This window comes from Equus quagga, chromosome 5 (assembly GCF_021613505.1).
Source record: "Equus quagga isolate Etosha38 chromosome 5, UCLA_HA_Equagga_1.0, whole genome shotgun sequence".
NCBI lineage: Eukaryota > Metazoa > Chordata > Mammalia > Perissodactyla > Equidae > Equus > Equus quagga.
In genome coordinates this window covers 66370792-66383887 of record NC_060271.1, presented here as the reverse complement: position 1 = coordinate 66383887, position 13096 = coordinate 66370792, and the positions used below count along the sequence as shown (strand labels likewise).

General features: G+C 42.0%; 1 protein-coding gene across 1 annotated transcript in view; it reads right to left on the bottom strand.

The window, feature by feature from the left end:
* Positions 1-283: 283 nt before the first annotated feature.
* Positions 284-13096, bottom strand: part of CHMP3 (charged multivesicular body protein 3) — a 74346-nt gene continuing 61533 nt past the window's right edge. Inside the window, exons 4-6 of the mRNA XM_046661009.1 lie at positions 5342-5463; positions 1962-2076; positions 284-828 (exon numbers count right to left, since the gene is read on the bottom strand). Of these exons, the coding sequence (XP_046516965.1) occupies positions 677-828; positions 1962-2076; positions 5342-5463 (389 nt within the window). The 3' untranslated portion in view covers positions 284-676. The remainder of the gene's footprint in view (positions 829-1961; positions 2077-5341; positions 5464-13096) is intronic.

Genomic DNA, 13096 nt, shown 5'->3' with positions numbered 1-13096 from the left:
GCACACCTCAGGACATAATACAGCCATCCAGCCAACAGGACAAGGGGTCACAATTCCCAAGTATCCGTTAGGTTACAGAGATGACAAAATGTAGAAGAGTGGCTCCCACACCACATGTGTGAAGGCTGAGGAACAGCATCCACAGAGCAGAAGCCTCTGCTGCTGAGTGTCCGAGCCCCATATGCCTGGCCTTAGCACCTCTTCTCTTTCCAAGCCCAACGTGAAATAACTTGGGACAGCAAACACCTTGAGAGTTCATCACACATGACAGTCTACAATGAGACCAAATGTTAAAGCAGAAGTTTATTAAAATTCATTTATATAGTGTTTTACAGACCAAAAAATGTACAGAGTCCTTAACATTCAGGCAATCAACTCTATTCTCAGAAGTGTTTCGCAAGAAGATAGATTTCTTTGCTGTCCCTCCAGAAAGATGCTTCTGTTTATACTCCTGAAAATGATGCATTTATTACACCACCTCTCAAGAACAATCCCGTTGAGATCCCAAAACCTCTGCAGAGAGTGAAAAGAGATTAGCAGAGGACCTTCTCCCAAACGCAAGGCCTCATTCAGAGGTGTAGTGCAAGAGACATAAAACAGCGGCTGCTTCAGAGGAGTGTGCGCACACCAGGTGGGTGGGCCAGGAGAAGAGCCTGGGCGCCCAGCTGGGTGGCCCCTAGCTGCGGAGCGTGGCCAGCCGGGACTGCATGGCCTCCAGGGCCTCCTCCTCCTCCTCCTCCTCTTCCTCGTCTGTGGCCGCCATTGCTCCTGGAGGTTCAGGCTCTGGAAGGGCATCAGTCACTTTACTAGGTGCTTTGCCCAAGGCCCCTGAAGAGAAACAGAGCAAACAGATGAACAAAACATCGGCTGAAGGAAGTGGTCCTGCTCTCCCCTGCCTGTCATGCCTGGGTTGGTCTAACGAGAAACAGAAAAGGGCAACAAATCAAGCTGCTGTGGTGGGGTTTTGCTCCCTAGGACAAATGTGCAAACACCAAGTTGTAATGATATCAAAGTTATAATAATGGTAAGGATTTTGATTGTAAGAATTTTGGTTCTGAAGCTCTTGATCTAAATTCCTAAACAGTGATGAATATTTAATTTTCAAGATTCATGAAGATGTCAAATCTCCTCTCTCAGTAAAACTAAATTGTTTCCAAACCTTCACAAAATGTTTTCCTGGAGTAACTAGCCTTCTTTCTCCCAACAAGATAACACAAAGAAATAAAAATTAAATCTCACCAATTATATTTTTTATTAAACATAAAACTCAGAAAATCCAGAAGTAAAAATAAAGTTTAAAAACTCATTAACCATCACTCAGAGATAACTATTTTAATTTATCCCCCTTGCAGACTTTTTCTGGGCATGTTTTTTACACAAAAGTGTGTATTTAAGTAACAAGGCTTTTTCCACATAATATATTGTGAACATCTTGCCATATCAATGAAGATATTTCTACATTATCACAACTATAAAGTATTCCATTAAAACAGATATAACAATTAATCCAATCAATATTATATCATGAGGCATTTCAAAGTTTTGAGCATTATAAATAGTGCTCACTACAGACATCCCTGAGTTAAATCTTCAGCACATCCTTAACTTCTAGAGTAACTCCCAGAAGTCAATCTGTTAGGTCAAAGGCTTCTGACAGCTACTGCCAAACTGCTTTCAACAAAGTCTATACCGCAAGTGGGGCTCCCAACAGTACGATGTGAGCGCAATATTCCCCCTTAACAGGTTGAAAACTCTAGGAATTTAAAAAATGCTTTGTATTCTTTTAAAAGATGGTTCTAGATACTGTGCCTAGCTTTCAAGAAATAACTTGCATAATCTGAAATTAAAAATGAAGAAGTAAGGGAGTTCCAGCCTACAGAAAAAGCTACTAGATAATTTAGTGACTGCAGGAAGAACAGCCATGAAAGGAGGGGAGAAAGAGGAGACTCTCGGGGTCATACCTGCTGTAATTTCGAAGAGAATTTTGTCAATTTCCATTTCTGCTGCTTCTTCCATTTCTTCCTGATCGTCCATGCTTTCAAAAGTGTCCTCTAACATCTCCTCTATGATCCCAGCCTAAACACAGAATAAACCAGGTCACTTCCCTCAACTGTTAAATCTGCTCCCAACAGACAGCTCTATGGGTCCAGCACCAGCCGAGCTCCTGTGTCTCCAATCCAGTCCGCTGTTTCGAGGGCTAACACACGAGACAGTTGGCCGCAGGAAGCACTGCATGCTGTCTGTCCTCTCTGCAGAAAGGCCAAAGGCCAAAGGGAAACTGCTCTCCGAAGTTAGCACCAAGGTTGGAGGGGGCCTTAGCAGCAGAGCTTCACAAAGTGACTCAGACCCTAAAGGCAGCACTTGGGGAACAACCTGCTGACAGATGAGAGGACGTCCTGAGCTGTCTGGTGAAGCATCTGCCCTGACATTGCAAATATAATCTGTGAGTGCAGGAGGTGAAACACAGTGTGAAAACTGGCTGGAGTCATAGCAGATACTCTAATAACAAACACCAAGAACATGGTGAGGGCTCCCCAGAATCCCAGAGAGACCTGACGAGTACTTCAGAGCTCCAGGTACAGCTGCTGGCACCGGGTCAGTCCAGTGGGTCTGGCAAGGATTGATCAATTCACCAAAGCCTGATCACCCACTCCCCAGAGAGATGGCCAGACAGCATTTCTGGACCCATCAACGTAATGCCCAGACTCTACTGCTTGCCCTGTGCTGGCAACTTGACCCAGCCAGTCACCCTCCTTTGTTCGCGGGGAGCAGGGCACCACTGTGGGGCACAAGAGAACCGTTCCCTAACACGGGCCAACACAAGCAGGCCCACAGTCTTCCCTGCTGAACAGCGTCCTCAGCTCCCAAATAAAGCACTACTGACTGGTTCTTTTGGTTTTCAAGCAAAAGGTCAGAACAGCCCCCTCCAATGTCAAAAAGAGGGCCGGTGGCATCCCTGGGCAGAAGAGGTGGGAAGGGGCTGACGGAAAGCCTGGGGTCAGGCCTCTGAGAAGCTGCCAGAGAAAAATCTGACTGCTTTGTCACCGGTGAGAACTGAGCCCCGTGCTTTGTCCCTCAACACTCCACTGATCCAAGGAGCAGGTCATGTGTGGCCACCCCAGCCCGGGCTCCCTGCTCTCAGCCAGGGCACAACTCTCACTGGCCATGCTGATGACAGCAGGTTGAGAGCCAGCCCGTCTGCTGCCAGACCATGTGAGTGACTCCTAATGACGTGAATCTAGCTAGTATCATATTGTGCCCATTCACAGACCCTTTCCTCAACCCAAGTGAACAAATAATCAAATTCACCTTCCTGGTCACACAGGTGGAGTCTCTGGCCTGAGGACATCATCTTAGTGCTGGAGGCTACTGTAGAAGAGGTTCAATGCATACCCCCTAACTGGTTAAAAGAGTCTACCAGGATCCTGATTGTTAACAGCCCTCCACATCCTGGAGGGAGAAGGTGCCATTCATTCACTCATTCATTCAATCAATCAATCAGCTGGTAACCATTCATCAAATGCCTGCTCTGTGCCACACCACAGGCCAGGGTCTGGGGACAACGGGAGAGACTAAGATCACATCCCTGCCTTTGAGGAGCTGGGCCCCCGTCAGAGGCTTCAGTCTCTACCTGAGGAGGCATCCTCGGCTGAATTCAGTAAATGTTTACTATCTACTACATGCAAGTCGTCCTCCAAATCTCTATTACTTTCAGGATTCGGAAACCATTGTGGAAAAGATCCCAGATTGCAACAAAGACATCCCCTTTCAGATCCTGGTGGTTCCAGGAGTTAGAATGAGCAGGCCTGAAGTCACTCAAAGAATTACCTGTTATCCAGTTCTACATGGACAGCCACTACAACTTGGGGGATGAGACATCCACACACCACTTTTTTCTTTTTGGTGAGGAAGATTGGCCCTGACCTAACATCTGTGCCAATCTTACTCTATTTTTCTGCCTGTGGGATGCCGCCTCAGCATGGCTTGATGAGTGGTGTGTATATCCGTGCCTGGGATCTGAACCCATGAAGCCCAGGCTGCTGAAGTGGACTGTGCAAACCTAACCACTATGCCACTGGGCTGGCCCCCACACACCACTTTTAAAGGACACACCCTCCTGACGTGGTTCCCTCCTTAGTACTACTGCCCAAAGATTTCTCACTCCAAAGACCTGGGCTTTTTACGTTGCCTTCCTTTTCCATCAATCTTCTCCAGTTCCTCGCAGCAACGCCCTAGAACTCCATATATAATTCAAGTTCATAAATGAAATTCTTTAGGAGGACGGGAAGTAATTTCTATGCATGAGCTATAAACAAGAATTTCAGGTGTACAATCTTGGCTCTCAGGCCACAGGTTCAAAGCACGAACCAGCACCAGAATGAGGCACTTCCTGTCACCATTTCCTCTGAGGCGGCTCTGGCAGTAAGGTCAGACATCTGTGCCCCAACCCCAGATCTGTCACTTACTACCAAGGTCACTTAGGTAAGTTACCTGGTAACTTGAAGACTCAGCTTCCTGCTGTGTAAAATGGGAGAAAAAAATAGCTACCTCACAGGGTCGCTGGGCCAGTGTGTGTGATGCACCACCGGCTGGCAGGGGGCTCAATGACAACGCCCTCCGGAGCCCTGACCCTGTCTGAAGGCCACCGTATAGGTCCTTGCCAGGCCCTGATCCTGGGAGTGGCAAGTATTTACTGCTTTTTATTTGGTTCTCAGTCTCTCCTTTTTAGTCTCAAATAGGGGTCAGCAAACTACCGCCCACAGGCCACATCTGGCCCACTGTCCATTTCTGTAACTAAAGTTTTACTGGAACACAGTCATGCTCAGTTTTTTACATATTATCTATAGCCGCTTTTACACTAAAGAGCAAAGTTGAGCAGTTACAACAGAAATGTGCAGCCCACAAAATGTAAAATACGTTTACTATCAGGCCCTTTACAGAAAATATTTGCCAATCCCCGGTCTAGAAGGAGAGCCCTCGCCAGCTTCACTAACACTGCCCTGGAGCAGTTGGAGGGACCTGGGTTTTTCTGTTTCCTGCTCATGTCAGAGCCTGTAAACCCTCCTAGCTCCCCGAATCCTGAACAGGTGCTCCCTGGACCCCCCACCTTTCCTAGGGCTCTGGATCTACTTTCGCTTCTTCTAAGGAACACTCTGGCAATCTGACCCAGCCTCTGCCAAGCTCAGCTCAGATGATTTCAACCAGTGTTAACAGCTGCTCCTCTGTCCTCAGAATCATTTCTGTCTGGCAAAAGTGGTCTGTCCATTCCCGTCCACCCCTAGCCCCAGTCCCTAAGGTGACTCTCAGTGGTCTGGAAGGGGACAGGGGAGCCCTAGGTCACCTTCATCATCTCTTTGGATAGCTCTCGCATGGTGGCCTGGATTTCTGGGATCTTCACAAGACTCTGCATGGCCTTCATCACTTCTGTGCTCTTCTGCAGGGAACCAGCCACTCGCAAAACCGCTGAAAGGGAAAGATAACGGTTAGGATGCTCAACAGAAGATGATGCAGGATGGAATAGAGAGAGACAGCCAAATTACAAGCTATTCTAGTAAAAGGCAGCAGCAGTAGGTGGACTCCCAAGGCTATTTCTGTACCTACGGAATACATTACTGAGCTAGCTGACCAAGAGACTGACGTTTCTAAATTGTGTGTTACTTCGCCGACAATAGGTACAAACTGAGCACTCACAGCAACTAGCCAGTCTGGAGAGTGGCCTGAAGGCCTGCATCTGACCTTCAGCGAAGGCAGCCAGCTAGGAGTGACTGTGACACTCTGGGCAAGTCACACATGGGAACAACAGCCCTAGACCTTGCCGGGGCCACAACGGAAAACAGGAGGCTTTAGGCTCCCCAAGTAGAGCTCCCTATCCACCAGCTGATGGATGGCAGCTGTTCTGTGAGGAACCAGTCACTGGTCTTGAGGAAATGAGAGAAATCAGGATAAGATGTAGTGAGTTTGCGTGTGTGTCAGTGTAAGGTGGTCACAGTTGCTTGCTACAGAAAAATTCTCTGTAGTCTGAGATCATATACATGCTGTATTCTCCATAAGAAATCACCATAGCAGCAACGATCACTTCCCCCCCAAAGTCTTTAACATGTCAAAATAAAAAGTTGGCAACCCCTCAAATCTGTTTTGGAATTTCCTGACACTTGAAAGTTCTGAGAATTGCTCTACATCAGCTGTTCACCAAAACTGGCACGCAGACCTCCCCGAGCACTGCAGTGTCCCTCCGCCAGGAGTCCCTGCAAACTGACCTCCCTTCGAATCCTGACGCTAGGAAGCTTTCTCATCTACGGGAAAACAAGAATGCCCGGGAAATGCCTAGTGACACACACAGCATTTGTGATCTTTCTAAAGGAGTAAGGAAGTTTGCTAGTTGCAGAGAATGCTTCATTCCCCTTAACTTTGGAATGGGAAAGTAAAATAGTTACCTATTTATTAAGATTAATATAATTATAGAGGAAGTGTCAAGAATCTATATGGCTGAAATAAGCAATAAATTATATGTGCCATTATAATGATATAAAAAAGACAGAAATTCTAAAACGTTAATGTTACTACTGACTATTGTAAAAAGGTAAGTGATGGGAAGAAGAGAAGGGTAAAAATAAAGCAAATTCCCCATAATTCTGTTTGAATGATAGAAGTTTGATGTCTACATGGGTCTACATGGGTCTACATAGGCCCATGTTTTATCCTAATTTGCATGTTGAGTCCGTATCCCAGAGAGAGTGCCCGAACATGACGTGTTCAATAAACATTTTTTGAGCTGAATTAGTAAAAACAAGAAAAAAGATGTGAGACAGAGAAAAAAACATGGTGTGACAAGTGTTAAGTTAAATACTGAAAAATTTGTATTTTGACAAAGGTATAAATTTCTGATTGTCAAAAGAAACAAGAAAAGGAAGAGTCAATATAGTGGGGAAAAGAGGAAACAAAAATGAACTTAGAAATAAAACTAATTCCAAAAAGATTTAACTTGATAACTAATCAGAGAGGATTGGGGAAGAGGATTTTTAAAAAGCCAAAATAAATGTATGTTGTACACTGGAAACTCAAAGACGGTACATTTATAGAGAGGAAAATAAAAGACTACACCAAAATGTATTTTCCATGTTCCACAAGGAAAGAAGCATGTATGGCAGATAAAAATTATTTTATAATAAAAAATAGTCCACCCTTACAAGAGAATGAGAAGACAAGGCAAAAGCTGGAAGAAAATATTTGCAAAACACATATCTGATACTATTATCCAAAGTATACAAAGAACTCTTAAAACTCAACAATAAGAAAATGAACAATCCAATTAAAAATGGACAAAAGATCTAAATAGAAACCTCACCAAAGAAGATATACAGATGGCAATAAAGCTCATGAAAAGATGTTCAACATCATATGTCATTAGGCGATTGAAAATTAAAGCAATGAGATACCACTGTACACCTATTAGAATGGTCAAAACCTAAAACACAGACAACATGAAATGCCGGTGAGGAGGTGCAGCGACAGGAACTCTCCTTCATTCCTGGTGGGAATGCAAAATGCTACAGCCACTTTGGAAGACAGTTTGGCAGTTTCTTACAAAACTAGACATACTCTTACCACGTGATCCAGCAACTGTGCTCCTTCGTATTTACCCAAATGAGTTGAAACATATGTCCACACAAATACCTGCACACAGATGTTTATAGAAGCTTTATTCATAATTGCCAAAACTTGGAAGCAACCAAGATGTTGCTTTCAAGTGAACAATGATAATGGATAAAGTGTGGTACATCCAGTTAATGGAATATTATTCAGCACTATAAAGAAAGGAGCTATCAGGCCATGAAAAGACACAGAGGAAATGTACATGTGTATTACTAAGTGAAAGAAGCCAATCTGAAAGGCCCACATACCGTATGACTCCAACTATAGGACATTCTGGAAAAGGCAAAACTATGGAGACACTAAAAAGACCAGTGGTTGTCAGGGGTTGGCGGGGGGAGGGATGAATAAGCAGAGTATAGAAGATTTTTAGCTATGTATATTTTACGATAAAAAAGAATCTCCAAGATAAAAAGGTTAAAATTCTACAGAAAATGTTAATGTTAGCATTACAAAAACTGGCTGACATTTAAAATGAGAAAGAACAAAGTCACACAGAGGATGATGAAATAAAATGAGCAGTGTTTCATGGTTACAGCTCTGTCTGCTAAGCCCCTCCCCAGCTCACCCCCCAGGCCTTTCTGCAGCTCTTCCGGTCTCCCAGGCTCCGTCCCGCTGAAGGGCCCTGGCACTCATCCCTCCCTCGGGTGCAGTGCAGGCCCCGCTGACAGCTCTATACGGTGGGGACACAATGGGCAGATTTGTTTTTTTATATGGTACCCTTCACGGATTTGCATGTCATCCTTGTGCAGGGACCACGCTAATCTTGGTCAGCTTCTCATTTTGGGACGTGTACTGCCCAAGATTTGATGTTGAGCACTAGATTTCTTTTGCATTTGGAGAGGAACTCATGATTTTATTCGCAGTGCCTAGCATTGTGCCTGACATGGCTGACATCAAATACTGGTTGAATAAACCAATGAATGAATTTAGAGAACAACAGAGAAAACTATCATGTTCAAATTGGATTAAAAAAATGCTAACCATACTAGTGTCTTAATAGCAAACAACATTGAGGTGGTTTTACAAAGACTCAGGTGCTCCTCCAGATAATGACATATTTAGTATTAGGTCAGAAGTGCATTTTTCCTTTTTTGTATTGATCATAAAAACTCCAGAATGTTTCTTTATAGAAATAAATAAAACAGTAACCAATTTCATATGGCAAAAGGAGAGGGAGGGTTTTCAACTAACAGAAACTAGTTCTTCCAAAATTTTTAAGTACAGACACAAAATGACTGCATACTGGTGTCAAAACCAGACCAACTGATCTAGGAAAAGAAATTAAAAAACAGAAATAAACATAAAAGTATTAATCTTATAGCAGATTATATTGAGAATTTCGAACATACACAAAAAAGTAGAGAAGTGTCATTTCACCAAAGAGGAGATGTGGATGGCAAATAAGCACATGAAAAAACGACCTAATCATTAGCCATTAGGGAAATGCAAATTAAAACTACAATCAGATAGCCCATCAGAATGGCTAAAATAAAAACAGTGATACTGCCAAATGTTACAAAGGATGCAGAAAAACTGGATCACTCACTGGCAGGTGGGAATTTAAAATAGTACCACCACTCTGGCCAACAGCTTGACAATTTCTCATATGCAACCATAAATTCTTCTCCTGGGCATTTATCACAGAGAAATGAAGACTATATTCAAGCAAAAACCTGTAAACTTTTATAGCGGCTTTATTCATAATAGCTGATAACTGGAGACAACCTGGAAGTTCTTCCACAGGTGAATGGTTAAACAAACTGGTATATGCACACCATGGAATACTACTCAGCAATAAAAAAGGAATGAACTAGTGATACAAGCAAAAACTGAGGTTAATTTCCAGAGAATTATGCTGAGTGAAAAAAAGCCAATCTCAAGAGGTTATATACTGTCTGATTCCATTTATATAACATTCTTGAAATAACAAAATTATAAAATGGAGAACAGATTAGTGGTTGCCAGAGATTAAGCAGGGAGTGGGGATGGAGGGAAGTGGGTGTAGTTATGAAAGTGCAAGATAAGGGATCCCTGTAGAGATGGAAACTGGAAATGTTCTGTAGCTTGACTCTATCAGTGCCAACAGCCTGGTTGTGATATTGCACTATAATTCTACAGGATGTTACCACTGGGGCAAAACAGGTACTGGGTACACAGAATCTATCTGTATTATTTCTTACAACTGCATGTATGTGAATCTACAATTAGCACAAAACAAAAACCTTAATTAAAAAAAAACTCCTCAGAAAAGAGTATAAAAATCCTCAGAAAAGACTGTATTCCCATGCGGAGAATAAATGTAGCTTCGAGCCTCTCAACAGCAAAGGCACAAAGGTTAATACGGTTCAGGGCTGTGGGACGCTCCCCGGCAGAGGCACACTGTTTCACCGGGAAAGATAGTTTTTTTCCAGCACTAGGTTCTAAGATAAATTTTGTACACAATCTTTGACTATACCAGTAATTAATCGTATAAAAGTAACAGAAATATTCTTTGTATGGCTGTTCCTTATCCATTAAAAATAAAAAGGAACACTATGAAAACACAGCTCAGAAAAGGCATGTCTGTGGGAAGCAAAGCTAAAGGGGGCGAAAACGGCTTTCCGATGAGCTTGCTACAGGGATAAGCTTTACAACACTCGACGGACGACTGTCTCGTGTCACTGTCGCTTAATGCCAATTCTGTGTTCTTACACCACACTTACAGCTGAGTAAAATAAGTATTCATGCGAATAACAACTAAAATTAAATATGAAACAAATGGAAACAATCAAATTGCTAGGAAGGTAGATGCTTTCACCCTTTAAAAAATTTCTTAATATTGTATTTTGTGTAAAGGAAAAATATTTCATTTGAAAAAGACAATTTGCTCTATGGAATTTGAATTTGTAAAAGTTATGAAGGGACACATTTAAAACCACTGAATAAACTGTGGACAATGCGTAACACAGATACATGTTTATTTTAGAAGATTACTATTGTTCAGCAAGCCTTGAAGAAACTGAATTTCAACTTTGCACATGCTAGATCCCAGTTAAATATTAAATGCCAAATAAAGGGAAAAGTCTGTTCCTATTTGTTTATTTAAGGGCTTGGTCTTGTAGACCTGGGTAACAAATAACTGTCCATATATAATGATGTTCTGTTAGACTGAAAGAGCAAACTGCGCGACAGTCTGGATGGAACGCTAACAGTCACAACTAGTGGACAAGAGGGCTGAGGCCAAGACAAGGGAACTGCTGGCCATATACTTTTTATTTCATATATTTCTGTAATTTTTTTTACAGTAAACCTACATAACTTTTAAATTAAAAATACTAAAAAATTATGGAAAATGTACGTGATTCAACATTGGTTTAAATTTCACAAACATTACGTTTCACATCAAAGATCTATTCTTTGCAAACTCACTTTCAAGTGCTCCAATCAAAGCAAGGAAGCAAAACAGAGCAAGAGGCCAAAGAAGGAGACCACAGCAGGCCTGGGAGAGGCAGTGCCGGGCCTGGCCCTCCCAGCTTGTATTGCCTTTCTTGCTCCTCTAGACACTCTGCCCCAACCACCCAAGGGCACAGAGCTCATATTCAGTCCCTGCCACCAGGACCCCACTATGGCTCAGCACCCAGGCGTGACCCACCATTTTTCTCTTATCGTGGCAAAATATGCATAACATTAAATTCAGTTTTAACCACTTTTAAGTGTACAGTTCAGAGGCCTTAAGTACATTCACATTGTTGTGCAACCATCACCACTATCCATCTTCAGAACTTTTTTCATCTTCCCAAACTGAAATTCTGTCCCCATTAAACTCTTAACTTCCCATTCCCCACCCCCTCCAACTCCTAGCCACCACTGTTCTACTTTCTGTCTCTATAAATCTGACTACTTTAGGTACCTCACAGAAGCGGAATCATAGAGTATTTGTCCTTTTGTGAGAAGCATATTTCACTTAGCATAATGCCTTCAAAGTTCATCCATGTTGTAACGTGTCAGAACTTCCTTCCCCAGCATCCATTTATGATGAAACTTCTGAATAAAATGGGTATAGAAGGCAAGTACCTCAACATAATAAAGCCTATATATGACAAACCCACAGCTAACATCATACTCAATGGTGAAAAACTGAAAGCCATCCTCTGAGAACAGGAACCAGACAAGGATGCCCACTGTCACCACTCTTATTTAACTTCGTATGGGAAGTCCTAGCCAGAGCAATTAGGCAAGAAAAAGAAAGAAAAGGGATCCAAACTAGAAAGGAAGAACTAAAACTGTCACTATTTGCAGATGACATGATTCTATATACAGAAAACCCTAAAGAATCCACCAAATACTATTAGGAATAATAAACAAATACAGCAAAGTTGCAGGGTACAAAATCAACATACAAAAATCAGTTGCATTTCTATACACTAACACAACGAAATAGCAGAAATCAAAAACACAATCCCATTTACAATCACAACAATAAGAATAAAATACAGGAATTAATTTCTAGGAACAAATTTAACCAAAGAGGTAAAAGATCTATAAAGTGAAAACTATAAAACTTTGAAAGAAATAGAAGACACAAAGAAATGGAAAGCTATTCTGTGCTCACGGACTGGAAGAATAAGCATGGTTAAAATGTCCACACTTCCTAAAGCAACCTACAGATTCAACACAATCCCTATCAAAGTCCCACCGACATTTTTCATGGAAATAGAACAAAGAAAACTAAAATTTACATGGAACAACAAAAGACCACAAACAGCCAAAGGAATCCTGAGAAAACAGAACAAAGCTGGAAGTAGCACACTCCCTGATTTCACAACATACTACAAAGCTACAGTAACCAAAACAGCACAGTACTGGTACAAAAACAGACACACAGATCAATGGAACAGAATCAAGAACCCAGAAATAAAGCCACACAACTATAGACGGCTAATTTCCGACAAGGGAGCCAAGAACATACAAATGGGGAAAGGAAAGTTTCTTCAATAAATGGTGCTGGGAAAACTGGACAGCCACAAGCAAAGGAATGAAAGTAGACCACTATCTTACACCATATACAAAATTAACTCAAAATGGATTAAAGACTTGAATGTAAGACCTAAAACCATAAAACTCCTAGAAGAAAACATAGGCAGTACACTCTTTGACACTGGTCTTAGCAGTATCTTTTTGAATATCATGTCTACCCAGGCAAAGGAAACAAAAGAAAAAATAAATAAATGGGACTACATCAAACTAAAAAGGTTCTGCACAGCAAAGGAAACCACCAACAAAATGAAAAGACAGCCTACCAACTGGGAGAAGATATTTGCAAACCATATATCTGATAAGTGGTTAATATCCAAAATATATAAAGAACTTACACAACTCAACAACAACAAAAAACAAACAACCCAATTTAAAAATGGGCAAAGGATCTGAACAGACGTTTTCCAAAGAAGATATAAAGATGGCC